The sequence below is a fragment of the Juglans microcarpa x Juglans regia genome, chromosome 4D (assembly GCF_004785595.1).
Source record: "Juglans microcarpa x Juglans regia isolate MS1-56 chromosome 4D, Jm3101_v1.0, whole genome shotgun sequence".
Taxonomy (NCBI): Eukaryota; Viridiplantae; Streptophyta; class Magnoliopsida; order Fagales; family Juglandaceae; genus Juglans; species Juglans microcarpa x Juglans regia.
The window spans coordinates 26,950,973-26,968,591 of NC_054600.1; the positions used below are offsets into that span (position 1 = coordinate 26,950,973).

Sequence of the window (17,619 nt, forward strand, 5' to 3'; positions counted from 1 at the left end):
TGAGATGAGATGAAATGATTTTAGATGAAACTTAAAAATTGAATAAAATATTATTAAAATTTATTTTTTTAATATTATTATTGTTTTGAAATTTAAAACGGTTGAGTTGTTTATTATATTTTGTGTGAAAATTTAAAAAACTATAATAATTATATAAAATAAAATAAAACTATTTATGTATCCCCCTTATACTTAAAAGAGCCTATCTTGTTTTGAACAATACTTATGAACAGTAATGAACAGTTACATTTTCCTCTCTGACTTATGTCCCTCTACATCCTCACAACAATTACCAAACAACACCACACAACAGAGCAAGGGAGCTGCGTCGTGGCTGCTAGAGGCGGCATACGGCGATATCGTGGTAGTCCTACGGCGATGAATCTAGGATCCCGTGAAGAGAAATGGCATGAGAGGAGCTGGGGTTTCGACTGGAGGAAAGGAGGAAGCGGAGAGGTCGTCGGCAAAGGAGGAGGCTTGTGGTGGTGGTGCGGTGGCATGGGGGTGGCTAACTGCGGCTCTACAAGGAGAAACCCGTGCATGTAAAGGGGCTGCGTGCGTGGGGCTAGAGAGGAGCTACAAGTGGTGGGTTCCATGAAAGTGATCCACGGCGTAAGGGGAACTCAGTGGTGGTGCTTGGTAGAGCTGGAGCTGAGCTGCGGTGGCGCAAGGGTGGAGAACCTGTGTGTTGAGACCCATTTCGAGTTGCTCGCGTGCAGCTGAGGGAGGAACTGCTAAGGGGCTTCAACGGTGGGGTTTGGTCACCGGCATGAGGGGAAGCCACCAAGGTGGTCGGTGACGCCACAGGGTGGTGCACGACAGCGCTGGGTTGCTTGAGGGAGGAGATCGAGTGAGAGAGAGGGAAGACGTGCGGCTAGGAAGGAGAGAGAGAGAGAGAGAGAGAGAGAGAGAGAGAGAGAGAGAGAGAGAGAGAGAGAGAGAGGGGAAAATGGGGTTTTAAATCACAGACGTTCATATTGAATTCTCAGATTTGATCCATGGAAGTTTAAACACTATTTAAACTAACTTAAAATATATATTTAAAATATAAATCACATATCATACACTTAAAATCAACTTTAATTTATAAAATATTAATCTTTCATGAAGTTTTACTAAATATTTTTAAGAAAGTAAAATCATATAAATAATTAGAGTTTTTAACATGATTTAAATCTTATAATATTCTTAATTAACTAAAAAAAAAAAAGAAGAAGGAAAAGCACAAACAAAAAAAGTGGATTAGCTTCATACGAGTTCACTACATCTTCTACATAGTTGAAGATAACATGACATATTTACATTGATCTCTACCGTCAAATATAATTAATTTATAAAACTAAAACTTCTATACAGTTTTAATATTATTTTTAATAATTTTATTTTTTTTAAATACATCATTTTCAATTAAACAAATAGGCAAACGTGCTTTGCACGTTATATAACTGCTAGTCCAATTAAACATGCCTAAGTATTTACTTCCTGACAGTTTTATTGCATGCCATTTGATAATTTTTATAGACTTGGAAAAATGAAGAAATAAGTAAATTATACACGTGGAGATCACTGCTTATTATCTGTTCCTTATCTTCTTATTAAATAATTGGCCGGTTACCAGTCTATATCGCATGATAACTTGTGACTATGTCAATTCGGATCATCATTACACAGGAAGAAATCAATCTAAATGATCCTTTCAAAAAAAATAAAAATCAATCTAAATGATCACACAAAATATTAAGGCAGCGTGAAAGATAATGATGATGGCAATCATTTCATGGTTGGATGTGGGGCATGAAAATGATGCCAGCAAACTCAGAGTGGGAATCAGAAAATGAAAGGACTTAGGCCAATATTCTATAGCATTAATAAGGCGTTAGTTAAGGGCATGCGCGCGCTGGTAATTAGGACTCTAATGTCATCAAAGGAAACTTGAAATGAAATTAAAATAGAACAATAGAAAGGAGAGAGAATGAGAGAGAACACAATTGCACAAAATGCTATGATATTGAGATAAACGTTAACCCAATTAATAAAAAAATAAAGATAAAAGTAAGTACATTCAGTCCGGCCTTATGGCCAAACATTATTTTTCTTTCAAAAAAGTGTAACATTCTATCTATTCGTCATTATAAGATGAGAAATGATAGTTATAATTGTGAATGTGCAAACGTCATTTAATTATTTTTAAAAAATAAATAAATATGAAATGCACATAAAAAAATAATAATTTTTTAATAATAAGATCACATTCTTTTTTAAAACGACTGCACGATACTTATACATTCTATAACTACTGTATATAGCATTACTCTTTAAAAAAATTAAAACATGTCAAATGCTCCCGTAAATTCACTTGAAAAAAAAAAGTTAGAAAACATACTTACTAAAAAATTCTAACAACTTCTATTAGGAGAATGGGAGATACTCGAAGATAGAGATATTATCAAATCAATTCAGAATATTAATGTCATAATTAACATGCATTAAATTATTCCTAAAAGGAAAGGGAAAGGGGAAGCGAAGTAGAAAATCTAAGGTTTGAAAATATCCAAATCTCTTGTATTCTAACACATGATGATTATAATTTTTTCATAGTTTGGATGCGTAAATTACTGTAAAACCACCTAATGATTAATAAAGTATTGAAGCTTTATTTTCCTAAACAGATACATTAATAAACATGATTAGCTAGAGAGGGATCTAAGAAAAAACATCAAAAATGCTACGATGGATGCACGAACAGTAAAAGAATGCTGATTGCATAAAACAGTTTTACTTCTTCAAACGAAATTTCTAGTTTTCTCGATCGAATTTGTGGTTGTTGAGATGACCAGAAAGATACTGATGAAAGCAAATAAAAACAAAGAAAAAGATGAAGGGAGCTCATGGTAGGACAACAAGAAGTCACGGGCTTTGAGTTTCTTTTATCATAATTTTCCTCTTTTTAGGAAAAAAAATATATATGTATTCGAGTACTGTTTATATATAAATAAATATATATAGAAAAATTCTATACATTATATTATTATTTTATTTTTATTTCACTAAGTTGTATGATGTGATATATTTATTATTATTAAATAATTATTTATTATATATTTTTTTATTATTTAATGTGATAAATATGTCATATATTAGATTAAAATAGATATATATATATATATATCACTTATTTAAAAGGCCCGACGGTGCATTAATTATGTATATACTTTTGGGGGTCATGTCCCACTTTGGCGGCAACTTTAGCTGTGTTTTGGCATGGTCCCTAGTCTTGTATGAAATGCCGTGTAGGCTCTAGACTGCTATCATAGATGCATGATGACTCCATTATTTTCTTTTCTTTTGTAGTAAAAACATATATCTATAAATATAAATATATAAAATTTAAAAATTTAAAAAAAAAAAAATCCATATGCAGATAGATTGTCTCTTGCTGAGTACTTCTAATGTAAAAATTAAATGGAAGCTCTGGGGGACGTTGATTCAAAAGCACTCTTTGGCTGAGTTTAGATATACAAATCTTTTTATCTAATATTATTTCATTTTATCTCATCTCATCATTATAATTTTTTCAAATTCTCATATAAAAATATAATAAATAATTTAATTTTTTCAATTCTCAAAATAAAATAATTTTAAAAAATTATATATAATAATATTTTATTCAACTACTATTTAAAATATTCCATCTCATTTCATCTGAATTGTCTATCCAAACCCAACCTTAATTCATTTTATCTCATTATTATAATTTTTCTAAACTTTTAAATAAAATATAATAAATAATTCAACTTTTCAAATCTCAAAATAAAAATAATATTAAAAGAATCATATTCTAATAATATTTTATTCAATTTACAACTTTCATATCATATCATCTCATCTTAACTTAACTCACTATCAAACCTCCACATGTCATTCTTGTCAAAGTTAGGAGATGAGTTTATGATCACATATATATATATATATATATATATATATATATATGAACAATTATACTCAACAGCCCTACGTCACAAACTTGCTTAGGAGAAAAAAAATAAAAGAATATAAAATAAAGTTTCACACATGTAAGTGTATGATATAAGGGTGCTAAATAGAATAACTCTATATATATTTGTGTGCGTGCATGTTTAGATTCAATAGTATGGTGCTTGATTATTAACGCGTGATATTATTAATCTTACAAAATATATGCTAGATACTTCACATGATATTATATCATAGAAAATAATTTGTATAATCTTAAAGTGTACAAGTCTTGCTCACTTATTTTGAAAATAATTATACAGTTAAGCTAGTGTGTAGAGCACACCATCTAAATTACTTAAATGATAAGATTTTATTTGTAAGATACAAATTTTAAAGAGTAATGTTATATACATTCTTAGAGTGTGCACGTGTCGTGCATTCTATTTAAAAAAATGTGAGATATACTATTAAAAAAATATTTTTTTATGTGGGTTTCATATTTATCCTTTTTTAAAATGAGTGTGCATAACTTGTATATCCTAGTATTGCAAATATCATTTCTCAATTTATTTTTCAAAACAATTTTACTAGGTGTGTTATCCCTACCGACTTATAAATAAAATTTTTCCTTTGAAAAAAGTGGATAAATCTGAAATCTGTGTGAAAAAAATTCATTTTAATTTAGTGATGAGCCCCACTATTTTTTAAAATGAGTATGCAACCCTTGTTTTAATATTTTTTAACTTTAAAATATTCTTGAATGCTATTTTCATCAAATCGTTTTTCTCAATTTTCATGATAATAACATAAAAATCAAGCATTTTCAAAAATAAAAACCTTTCACAACATCTCAATCCAAACATCATGCAGTACTGCATGCATTGTTTTCTACACATAGTACGTACTTTCTATAATTAATTTAGAAAAAGTAATAAGCACAATCCGTGCAGTACCTCAAGTAGTATAGTCTATATTTTATATATCTCCAAAATCTATAGAACATTTAATTCAGAAACTTATAAACAGTATTTATCCTCCTACGTACCCTTTTCACCACTTTCACAAAATTCCAACAAGTTAAAAACCATATTTCAAAGGGAAATTTAAATACAAACACATCAAGCCGTCTTTGTCCATTGCAAAACAATAAATCCTTAATGTCTTCTACTGAAATAATATGTAACTTGGTTGGAATTTGGAAAGGGAAAGGTACCGAAAGGATTTGGCTAAGAACTCGGAATTTTCAAGCTCCAATGCCATGCAAGTTGCTTATCTCTTAAGGTGCTGCAAAAATCTTTGTTGTGTTCTGTAAAAAAAATATAAATAAATACAAAAACAAAAACAAAACGAATTGTTTGGCAGGAAGTCTTTCAATAGCGATTCGAGAAAGACAGAACAATCCATAAATCCTGACGTATGCATGCGCACTGCTGATCAAATCCCAAGCTTTCTCCCTGAATATATGGGAGTTTAAGAAAGAGTACTAATAATACTATTATATTATGAAGCTGTTGATAGGTTTTTGGGGAGTTTAGGATTTTTTTTTTTTTTTTCCCCCAAATTAGCAAGCCTTGTCAAGATATATCATTTTAGGGTGGTGGGCAAATGTGTAATTTGGTTTTTAAATCATTTTTTAAAATATTCTTTTAATATCTTTAATTATTAAAAAAATATAAAAATTCACAAATAATCATTTCCGTAATTACTAAATAAATTAAAATATTCAAGCAATAACTAATTTGAGCAATAACACTGAAGGACTAAGTAGTATTTTTCAACATTTTATTAGAGCATTCTCGGTGACGCAAATGTACCTTTTTCCTATAATTTAAGAAAAAATTTAGGGATTTGATTAAAATACCCCTACATCCCAATCTTTATTTTATGAAAAAGGTTTAGGGGATGAATAATAGTTCTCTAAATATAGGGAATCATTATTCATCTCCTAAATTATTTTTTATCAATATTTTATTCTAATAAATAAAATAAATTATTCTTCCAATCATCTATACTTTATATCATACTCATATTTGTTATAGGTTTAAATAATAATTTCAAAAATAATTTAAATAATTACGAAAATATAAAAAAAAAATTAGTTTTAAAAATATTACCATACCCACAAAAAAATAATTTAAATTTTTGTTTAAAATATCCACTATAGTAATAGTTCAAAACATAAGAAAAAATATTAAGTAGTTAAGTTTGTAAATAGAAGTGAGAGAAAAAAGTAATAAAGAAAAAATAGAGAAATATTATTTTAATAGAATAAAAAAAAGGATAGAAAATGGGATGTATGAAGTTTTTAAAAAATGAGTAAAATTTAAAAAATATAATTTTAATTAAATTATAAGAAATTTTGAAGGAAACCAGATACGAATGCTTTTATAAACTGGGCGGAATCAATACGCAAGTACTGAGAGAAGCATAGGCCCCCGAGGTTTCAAAAAATAATAAAAATTAAGGTTTTTATAAGGAAGATCTTATTCTGGAGTATTTTTCAAAATTAAGAGAAACGTATATGTGAAGTTGTGAACAGTCATCCGTGTATACTAATACTCATAAAAGTAGTATTTTTATCATTCACACGAATAAATTTTGTTTCTGTAAATATTTGTTAGATAGCGTGCTAATATTTTTTTTTTTATATCTCATACACCTATTTAAAGAAGTTGATTTATATAGTCTTATGGTATGTAACTGTCACACTATCGCACATTTTATAAAATTCGGCAAATAAAAGATTTATATAAAAAAAAAAAACTTATTTTTTAATAATTAGAATCACCTTTTAAAAAAAATCTATATATATTTCTTAAAGATATATACAGGGTTACTCCCTGTTTAAATATAGAGTAGTGTTATTTAAGACTTCTACATTACTTATTATTTATATAACATATCAGCAATATTTAAATTTTACAATTAATCTTTTAAATTAAATTATTATTCGCGAATAATAATTAACATAGAGCATACACGAGGGGAATAAGAACGAGGACAGGTGTCAGTGCCACCTCGCTGAAGTTGTTGGACTGATTTAAAACGTCAATAATTAGAATTCGGATGGGACCCACCATGGAGATCATCAGTTCTGCGTTCTAAGGACACGTGTTCAGACAAATTCCGTGTCGAAGTTAGCGAACGCCGAAAGCCACTCTCTTTCTTAAAAATCTTTGATATGTACTATGTAGCCCCTCTCGTGACCTGCAATCCAGCTATAAAGGTCGTGATGGCTTGTTCAGCTTCAAACGCGTGGTGTTTCGTACACAGCTTTGTGCCACGCCGCTGCTTCTGCGATTTCAAGGAATTGAAATTTTCTACAATTTAAAGTAAAAGTGGCTCCGGTCAATCTTTCCTTTTCCAAAACCAATGATTTCGGCTTGGGAGAATTGATCACTTTCGCACGCAGTCTTTAGTAAAAAAATGATCTCCTCTTATAAAAAAATATGGTTTTTTTTTTTTTTTTTTTTTTACTAACAACTTGTACAAACGTTATCTATTTAAAATTTATATTTAACATTACTCTGATCCATGACGTGTAAATTGGGGAGGGTGAAAAGTCAAGGTTTTCAAGTCCTTTGTTCACTCAACCCAAAAGTCGGATTTGGGGCCCCACTCCTGCAACTCCACGTATCTTTGAACATTAGTAATTTAACAGTAATGGGGCCGGGGGCATTCCTAGAGCCCAACCCGTTCTCATGAGTCACAAGTCCATCTGTATCTCTCGTCAACGCAGCTTTCGATTTCGAAGTTTTCGATTGGGCCTACCCGTTGAAAAGAACAGCAATGAACATAGAGTGCCCAGATTGATATCTGATCATAAATTTCATTCGTGAAATAGGTTGGCATTTTCAACCTTTTTTGGGGGGGGAACGGTGGGGCCGGCTAGATTAGATTGAAATTCAATTTAAGATGGCGGATTGAGCACATAAAGATGCCGGCTTTCGCATTTTACAAAGACTCAGAAACTCCAAACATTTCGAACCAAATCCATTTACAATATAGAAGATACTTTAATAAAAGAAGTTTAAAGTTATTATAAGGGAATCATTATTTTTCAAATTCGCCCTCAGTTAAAAAAAATAAGAGTCGGTTAACGAGAAATTCGGAAATACTAGTTTGTCCCATGAATTTATCGGGACCGTTCATTTTTTTTTTTTAAGATTTTTGAAGATAAATATGAAAAAGATTAAATAATTTATTGGTATTCATAAACGTTTCCAAAAGTGAAAAAATAGGTTTTTTATAAATAAAAAAAAACTAGCAGTAATTCAGCGGTAATTCGGAGAGAATGCTACTTGCAAAGAGTAAATTTATTCATTATTTTTTTTTATCATCTTCTTATCATCTCATGATATGATTTAGATAATAAATTTATAAATATAATATAATAAATAACTTATAATTATTTATTATCACATCATAAAATTATAAAAAGATAATAAAAATTAAGATAATGAGCTGTGCTACTCACTTGCAAATTTGAGCCTGACGATATTGGAAAGTTAAGAATAAAAAAAAGAGCACAACGTGAGTGCTACCCAATCAGCTTTGCTAATGCTAGCTGGTCCTCACTAGATTACTGCCACTGGTGAAAATTGAAATTGAAATTTTCCGGTAACCTCGTTTGCTCCCCAATGTATGTAAGGTTTGGGTTTGGAAACTAAACTAAATTTAATTCATCTTAATTTATTATTATAATTTTTTTAAATCTTAATATAAAATATAATAAATAATTTAATTTTTTTAAATTTTAAAATAATAATAATATTAAAAAATAATATTTTATTATTTCAATTCAATTTACGCCGAGAAGGAAAAACACTTTTATAGAAAATAATTAAGATTTCGAATAATCGAGAACCGAGGCCTCCTGAAACTGCTGGCATTCTTTCCACTTCCCCATACTCCATTCGGCACCGCCTCAAAATACTCGATGCACCGCTAGCGCCAGCTTGCCACCACTTGCACAGGCTTACTCAGTAAGGAAACTACATTTTCTCAAAGAGAAAACGTGTCCGGTTGACTTGTCTCTACGAACTATACCAGATTATGCATCTTCTAATGACCAAACCAGACTAAAAAATCTGTACGCTACGAATTACGAGGATGACAATGAAAAAACTGACAAAATTAAATTTCACAAAGCCTGCTTATTGATAATAATAATTAACTAATTTTAAACAACAAACGAATAATAAAAAAAAAGTACACTTTTTAATGACTTCTTAGCAAGGATTTTGATCAGAGGCATTGAAGAACTGGGACTCGAGCTTAGACCTACAAACGGGACACGCCGAGTGCTTAGAAAGCCAAGTGTCCGCGCACTCCACATGGAACCCGTGGTTGCAACCGGGAATCAGTCGTGCCAGTTGTCCGTTCTCGATCTCGTCGAGACAAACTGCGCACTCCGTCCCCAACACCAACTCTTTTCCGGTGACCTTGGGCAGCTTCTCTAGTTCCGCCACCGACAAACCATTCTGGGTTGCTGGCTTCACCGGAAACTGCGCCTCGTTCTCGGAATTCTTTACGTACCATAAGAGACAGATGTAGAATAGGTACATCACGATGGTGCCGGCGCAAGGTAGAAAGAGGGCCAAGAAAACCCAAACGATCATTGTTTAGGGTGGCCGGAAGAGAAGTGACTGTGATGAGTAAAGAGGCTTGGTGGACACCATAGCGCGCGATTAGGGGTGTGGGAAATTGATGAATTTATATAGCCAGGTTGGGGTTGCTTGGGTGGTTGTGTAACCGGTTGGCAGAGTATTATGCGGTGGGAAAATGTGGCAGTTTTAGGTTGCGTTTGATGTCAAAGTGAGTTGGGTTGAGTTGAGTGGAGATAATAAAATATTATTAAAATATTATTTTTTAATATTATTATTATTTTAAAATTTTAAAAAATTAAATTATTTATTATATTTTATGTTAAAATTTAAAAAAATTATAATGATGAGTTAAAAAGAATTGAAATGAATTAATCATCCAAACAAAGCTTAATGTACGATTGAGGTGGCGTGGCTTTGTTTAAGGTGGTGTAAACGCGCTTACAGCCAAAGTTAAAAGGACACTTTTATTTGACAAGTAAAAGTATCTCAAATATCTTAAGTACTGTCATTATTATTTTTTATTTTATTATTATTTTTTATCAATTTTTCTATTATTTATTATTATTTTTATCTATTTTTTTATTATTATTTAATTTTTTATTATTATTTTTTATTACTATTCATAAATATTCTCAATTCTTTGCAAGTATTTTTACTATCCAAACCCACTAATGTAATATGAATTTGGCTTTGACTATTTTATTCGTATTAAATCTCCATATTGTAATAATTATTTTTTTATTATATAACAATAAAATAATATGAGATCAATTTAGTTTTGACTATTTCATTCATATGAAATCATCACATTAGATTATCTATTTACTCATTATATAGTAATAAAAAAATATTAATTTAAAAAAATATTTAATTTTATCATATTTAGTTTATTTAATTTTATACAGACACATGAAGACGTGCATTATTAGAAACCTAGAAATATAACATCTTATATTCATGACTTATTGTTATCGATGCAGGCCAATGCCACCATAGGAGTAAATAAAAAGGACATCATAGAAAAAAGGAAAACATTTATGTACAAAGTCTTTCATAAAAAAACACTTGCTTGAAGGCAGTTGTGATGAGAGGAAAAAAGAGAAACAATAATAAAATATAAATTTGATTTATGTATAGTAACAATCAAGTTTGGCGTTTATTTCAGAAGTTATTGTAGCTAAAATCTAATTTTTATGACTTTAGCTAATTTATTGCAGTTGATTTTTTATTGTCTAATAACTAAATATATGATGGATTTAATTTTTAGCTAATTCATTAAGGATGCTCTTATATTATAAAGGATTAGGAAGCAAAACTTATCAAATTTAAGGATAAATTGTTATTTGAAATTCTTTATTCCATTCATTATGTATGTAATATACTTTGATTTTAAATTTTAAATTTTAAATTTTAAAATTTATTTACAAAATTAAATTATAACATGTAGATAATGTATGGTGTAAATATTTTCAAATAAAATTATTTAAATTTAAATAAAGATATAAAATATAGATAAATAGTTCAATCAAATATTAAAACTGTGTTGTATTAATCAATGGATAGTGCTACATCCACCGCACTGAGAGCTACCGTTAAATATAATTGTTCTTCTTCTTTTTATTATTATTTTTTTACATGTATTTTTTTATACTTTTAAATATTTAAAAAAATAAAAAAATCACAATATTATTAAAAAATATTTTCTTAATCACAAAGTAAAAAGAAGAATTAAAAAATAAAATAAAAAATTTCAATAGTAACATCGAGCTGTTACAATCAGTGGTGAGAGTATCATTTTCCTTATTTCTGCTAGTTATTTTCATGTGTTTTTTTTTTTTTTTACTTTTTTTACATATATTTTTTAACACTTTTAAATATATATATTTAAAAAAAATTACAACATCTTTAAAAAAACAATTCTTTAATCACGAAGTAAAAACAAAAATAAACAAAACAAAACAAAAAAACAAAAACAATGCAAGCGATAGCTCCCAGCAGAAGCTGAGAGCGGGACGCTTAGCATTTACCTTAATCAATTTATAGGTATACATGAGTTTGATATGATATAATGGATATGCAACATAGTTGTCCATTTGAATTTTATTAATGTGATCTGGTTGTAGCTGTTTTTGATAGTATATATCACTTTGAACTTTATTAACAGTATCATTTGATTTCTACAATTTATATTTACGAGCATCAGTTGAGTTATCAGGTGGGAGATGGACTCCTATATCTGAATTGTCGCAGAGTCCATCGTCTTGACAAAAGCATCCCGTGTTATATATAAAAATATAATATTTGTATTTTGACCTTTTATTTATTTATTTTTTTTCCAAATACAATAGATTTCGCAATAGAGGACATATTACACGTCAATTTTGTAAATAGGTTCATAAAGATATCAGATGCAAAAATAAATTTTACAATGAACTGTTATCCTCGTGTTATATAAATCCCAACTCTCTATTGCCTCTTTTTTCAAGATCTATTTTTGTGGTCGAAGGGGATTCTGGAATAAAATTTCACCCGTAAAATTTCATAAATAAAGTATCATATGTTGAACTTGTAATTATACGTGACATTGCACAGCCTCAAGTATCATACGTGGATTGCTGGCGTGATTAGTATAATCTCGGTCTGGAGTTCGAAATCTCCCTTCTAATTATATATAAAAAAATATATATATTATACGTGGATCAATTATCTATGAAAAAATCTAATTGTATATAGGGCTTCGAGCCTCTACAACCCCAATGATTCATTGAACAGGGCAGGGAGAATCTCAACAAGTATTTGTGTAAGTACTGAAATAAGCAAGTGTAAATTTAATAGAAGTTGCACTTTTCGGCATCAAGTCACAAGTGTTGCATTAAAACATTTTTTTTTTTAAAAAAGAAACGCTAGATACAAAATATTTTACAAAAATGTGAATCTCATGAAAAAAAAGTTTTTACACGTTTTCATAAAGAAATTTATTTTTCGTAAAAGGTTTGGACTAGACTTATATATTGTATATACAAATACAATAATCATGGCCCAATATTCAATATTGCCACTAGCTATTGGGTCGTCATACAAAATATAGTTGCTTCCATCCCTTATAACTTACTAGTAAGAGCAACATGCGCTGCACGTTTACCCAGTTAATAATTTTTGTAATGTCTCAAATTTTAAATTATAAATAGACACGATTATGTCGATATTTTTAAAATGTTATCCCTATTTACAACATATATCATACACAAAACTTGCAAAGTATCTACAACTACAATATAATGATTAATAAAAACCTATTCACGTTATCCCTATTTACAACATATATCATACACAAAACTTGCAAAGTATCTACAACTACAATATAATGATTAATAAAAACCTATTCACAACTATATACAGATATTTGTTAAGTATATATTACAACAACGGTAAGTTTTAAATGAGATATTTGAAACATTTATATTCCCGCTTCAGGTACAAAATTGACAGAGAGGACTACGTTAAATTTGTTTTGGCGCAACTGTCCATATTCATTTATTTGCGCCCCTAAATTGATCATCCATTATTTTTTTTAAATTTGAGTTGCATTATTTTCGAAATATGGGAAGTGATCATGTAATGATGGAAACATATAAACAAGTAATGCATCAATTTTTTTAAACAACTTGATGAATAAACATTTTACCTTGCCTCTATGTTCTAGAAGATTCATGGTTGTGCAATTCATAATTTGTTCTGCTGTTGAGCTGAAACTAACAACTATTATAGATGCACTATCGTCGTATATTTCCAGATACGCTAGACATATAAAAAAATAAAAATGATAATAAATGAGAAATCAGAAACTGAGTAAAAAAATTCAAAAACACTTAAAAAGATGTAATCAATTTACAGAAATTAAAGTAAATCTAATTAGAAGTTATAGATTTGTAGAAGTTAATGTTTTATTTATAGATATAATTACAATACTGTAAAGTTTGCAAACAAGATATTTTGAAATTTTATGTTTTTGTTTCACCACCATGGCTGAAAGAGAGAATGTTCAGTTTCTTTTGATGAAGTTGTCCAAGTGAATTTATTTTTATGCCAAGATAGATTATCCATTCATTTTCTAGAACTTTGATTGCAATATTTTGGACATACAGTAGATGATCATATATGAAATAATGAGAAGATAAAAATATATGAATATCAAGATTTTTTAATTTTACATTTTTTTTGTTTTTTTAAGTGTTTAGATGCTTTATATAGTATAGTTCAAATATTAAATATATAGTTTGTAGTTTCTTTGAATTGTGTATTTTATTATAAATTTAAATATATTTTCTTTTGATGAAAATAATAATTCATTCATAACATTTATTATTTAATGAATATTGTTGTTATGGAATGAATTTTTTTTATTATACTTAACTAATTATTTTCCTCTCTTTTTTTCCTCTCTCTCCGTCCTCTTATTCCCTTCTGCATCGACACTTTTTTCATTTCTCTCAAAACCATTTCTTTCTTCTCTCTCTCTCTCTCTCTCTCTCCAACCCTATCTTTTTTCATTTATCTTCCATCGATCAAAACCATCACTATTTTTCTCTCTCCATCTATCTCAGTCGCTATTATTTCCAGTAATCCTTAGTTTCTCTCCTCTCTGTTCTGTCAATATTTTACCCACAGTTGTCTTCATCCTTCACAAGATTTGTAAAGGCTAATGTGAAGATTTGTTTGAAACCGTGAATATGCGGGTGTGAGAATAAGAGAGCTGACGTATTCACGGCTTTGGGTGAACATCCTCCGTGCGTGGTGGGTCTCATAACTAGATTTGTGAGTTGTTTTGGTGGTTGTCATTGTAGATCTGGGTAAATTTGGTGGTTTGTTGTTCCAGATCTGGTGGGTCTCTAGACCGGATTTGGGTGGTTTGCAAATCTAAAGATATTTTTTTAACATGTAGACATTTATTGCAGATTGTATTTAGATTTAGTTTAGTTTCATGTGTATAGGTATGATTTTGTTAGTGAAGTTGTATAAATTAGAATAGATTTTGTTTGAGTTTGATTTTGTCTCATGCATATGCGTATGATCTATTTTGTTGAGAAAAGCATGGGCAAAACAATCGGTGAGAGGAAGAGAAAATACAAAACGATGAAAAATGCATGAGAAAATATAGGGTAAAATTGGAAAGAAAATAAAGACATAAATGGAACAATTAAAGAAAGAATACTTGAGAAGTAAAACAGTAAAATAAGGACATAAATGGAATAAAAAGTATTGATAAAAACACTGTTTGAGGTCGATTGTCGCTTATTATATATAATAGATAAGTGGGATGGACCCAAAGGAAATCATTTTGTTAGTAAGATTCTTGAGAGATTACTGTATGTCTATGATCGAAATTATTAAATAATCGTGGAATATAAATGATGTGTTACTTTCGAGTTTTAACAATAGAAAAATAATAGAGCCACTAAAAAATGTACACCTATTTTGTATTTATTTATTTATTTATACTTAATGATTAAGAAAGTGTTTTTTTAATAATTTTGTGATTTTTTTTTAAATTTTTAAATGGGTTAAAAAAATGTTTGAAAAAAATAGAAACAAAAATAAAAATAAATCTCTGCACTATTCGATAGAAAACAAGTATAGAAATTTTTGTGGCCTTAACACCACTTTTAACAATAAGCCATGACATTAATGCTTACATACGCATTTGTTTTGAATGATATGAGATTCTTTAATAGGTTAAAAATATCAAGTGCCTACTTAATAATTATTCGTCTTCACACTATAATGATTTTAGTTAAGAAAATTTAATCCAAAATAAAAATACCTTAAAAACCCATCTGTCAGTTATCACGCCGAATGTCCGCCCTGCAATAATGAATGTAGAGAACCTTCGTCGACTTTCAAGAGCCGAACGAATGACCGATCAATCTTCTTCTCAACTCTCCCATTTGGGCCGTTTTCATAATATTCTAGCTGTGTTAAAGAAGATTTTAAGAAGATACTTGCGCGTACTCTGGTCATCTTGTACTGAGATTGGAGAACGAGGTTTTGACGACCGTTTTGTGCCTAATTAAGATTTCTTATTTTGTAACTATTTATGGTTTTAGAATATATAGTATTATTTGAAAATCTTTACAGTAATATTTTTACATGATATAATTTAAATAAAATTTATTTTTTAAATCAAATTATATAACGAAAATGGATACTATGATACCCATACCTTTTTTTTTTTTAGCATTTTTAAATATAATTATTCTTTTGGAATACCGGATCGGCCTATTTGTATATGAGTTTTGTTATGTATAAACAAGTTTGCATATCAATCTATGTACTAATGTTGTTGCATTCGTATTCTAAATTCAAATTAATAATATTTTCAATAAAATCTAATTTCTTATTAATTATATTGAATGAGTGTGTATATTAATACGCATAATTATTTATAATTATCTTTTTTTTCCTTTATATATAGTTATTTAACTGGCCATTAATTTGCAAGGAGCCAACGTCTTTAATTATTTATGGCCATTAACTGGCCATAAATGTGTCCTGCTCAGCCACTTTATCTTGGACCCTGTCTGCTTTTATAGTCGGCCTGTTAACAAGGATACCATCGTGATCGATGCGTTCTTGGACCCTGTTTGCCCCTATAGTCGGGACTCGTGGCCACCTCTCAAACAAGCCGTCCAACACTACGGTCCCCGTGTTGGGCTCACCCTCTGCCTCTTCCCTTCACCGTCAATAGCTTTCTCTTGTTATTTGTTCTCTCTCAACTCTCCTTTAGTATAATCATTTCTCAAACCAATAGATACTGAAATATTTTTATTTTAGGTTGTGTTGGGATAGGAGAATTTTTAAAAGCTTGTTTGGTTTTGATGTGAATCCAAATCTAAATTATAAATACGATAAGCCAAAAGCACCATTACTTCTATTTCAATAGAAACTGATTAATCCAATTTAAATCTGTCTTTGTGATGTATGTCTAAAGGTGCTATAATTGATACGGTGAATTATAAAATTCACCATAAATCTAGTAGTATTGGGTAACGGTTCAGAGCGAATGCGCATTGAACCATTATTAATGGGCCATTAATGCGCATATTGTTGGGAGAAAAAGGCATGCATAATTTTTTTACAATTCTTTTTATAATTATATTTTAAAATAGGATATTTATATAAAATAATTTTCCTTTTTAAAATTATTTTATAAAAATATTCTTAATTTAAAATATAATTATATAAAAAGTTGTAAAAAAAAAAAAATGTATATCCATCATTTTCCTAACTTCTTATTTATCTCCAACTTTTCTGTTTTGATAAAAAGTTAAAACTTTTCTTGTATTGCTTTAACGATGCTATTGGAAATTCGTGTGGTGGACTAAACTTGTTGCATGCAATTGAACAGGAGAAGTTTTACAATAACCCAACTCGCAACATGTCCAGGGTCTCTGTTGTACATCATATAGCCATGTTTGCCGCACAAGTAATTGGGAATTCCTATCATAATGCCGTACATTCTGGCTTCAACGACGATAAATCGGGTCTTAAGACAAGGATTTCCTTCAAGGTAAGATGAGCTAGTTTCCCTTTAATTTTTGAATGGGAATAATGTTAGCATTATTTCTCTAATATTTTTGTCATTGTAAATATATATTGATTGGCATTTGTATTATGCAGTATGCTGCCTCGAGGGGAGTGTATGGAACGCCTTCTTTCTTTATAAATGGATTTTTTCTACCTCATGCTGGTTCTACTACAAATCATACTTGTTGTAATTCTGATTTGCTTGTAGTTTCAAGATCAGAGTCTTGATTGCCAAGATATGTCAAAGAATTGTTTAATGTTTTAAACAATTCTTTGACATATCTTGGCAATCAAGATTCTGATCTTGAAACTACAAGCAAATTAGAATTACAACAAGTAACACACAAGAATTACGTGGTTCGATCCTAGTGATCTACATCTACGGCAGCAACAGTCAAGAGACTTTTCTTTATTGATGATCAAAATACAATCTTGAGATTACAAGAACACT

The 17,619-nt window shown here is 29.5% G+C and overlaps 2 protein-coding genes across 2 annotated transcripts; one reads left to right on the top strand and one right to left on the bottom strand.

Moving 5' to 3' along the window:
- Positions 1-9,111: 9,111 nt before the first annotated feature.
- Positions 9,112-9,774, bottom strand: LOC121261387 (E3 ubiquitin-protein ligase ATL23-like). The gene has a single exon (XM_041163730.1). It carries the CDS (start codon positions 9,594-9,596, stop codon positions 9,207-9,209), a length of 390 nt encoding a protein of 129 aa, XP_041019664.1. The 5' UTR covers positions 9,597-9,774; the 3' UTR covers positions 9,112-9,206.
- Positions 9,775-15,454: 5,680 nt separating this feature from the next.
- Positions 15,455-17,396, top strand: LOC121260257. Its single transcript, XM_041162087.1, has 4 exons — positions 15,455-15,597; positions 16,175-16,367; positions 16,990-17,151; positions 17,262-17,396. The coding sequence occupies exons 1-4, from the start codon at positions 15,455-15,457 to the stop codon at positions 17,394-17,396; spliced, it is 633 nt and encodes a 210-aa protein (XP_041018021.1).
- Positions 17,397-17,619: the final 223 nt, after the last annotated feature.

Bases quoted from the DNA above. Each gene is read 5' to 3' on its own strand.
- LOC121261387 (XM_041163730.1), bottom strand. From the start codon at position 9,596: ATGATCGTTTGGGTTTTCTTGGCCCTCTTTCTACCTTGCGCCGGCACC.
- LOC121260257 (XM_041162087.1), top strand. From the start codon at position 15,455: ATGAATGTAGAGAACCTTCGTCGACTTTCAAGAGCCGAACGAATGACC. The intron at 16,368-16,989 runs GTATAATCATTT...GCAATTGAACAG, and splicing joins TCTCTCTCAACTCTCCTTTA to GAGAAGTTTTACAATAACCC. The intron at 17,152-17,261 runs GTAAGATGAGCT...TGTATTATGCAG, and splicing joins AGACAAGGATTTCCTTCAAG to TATGCTGCCTCGAGGGGAGT.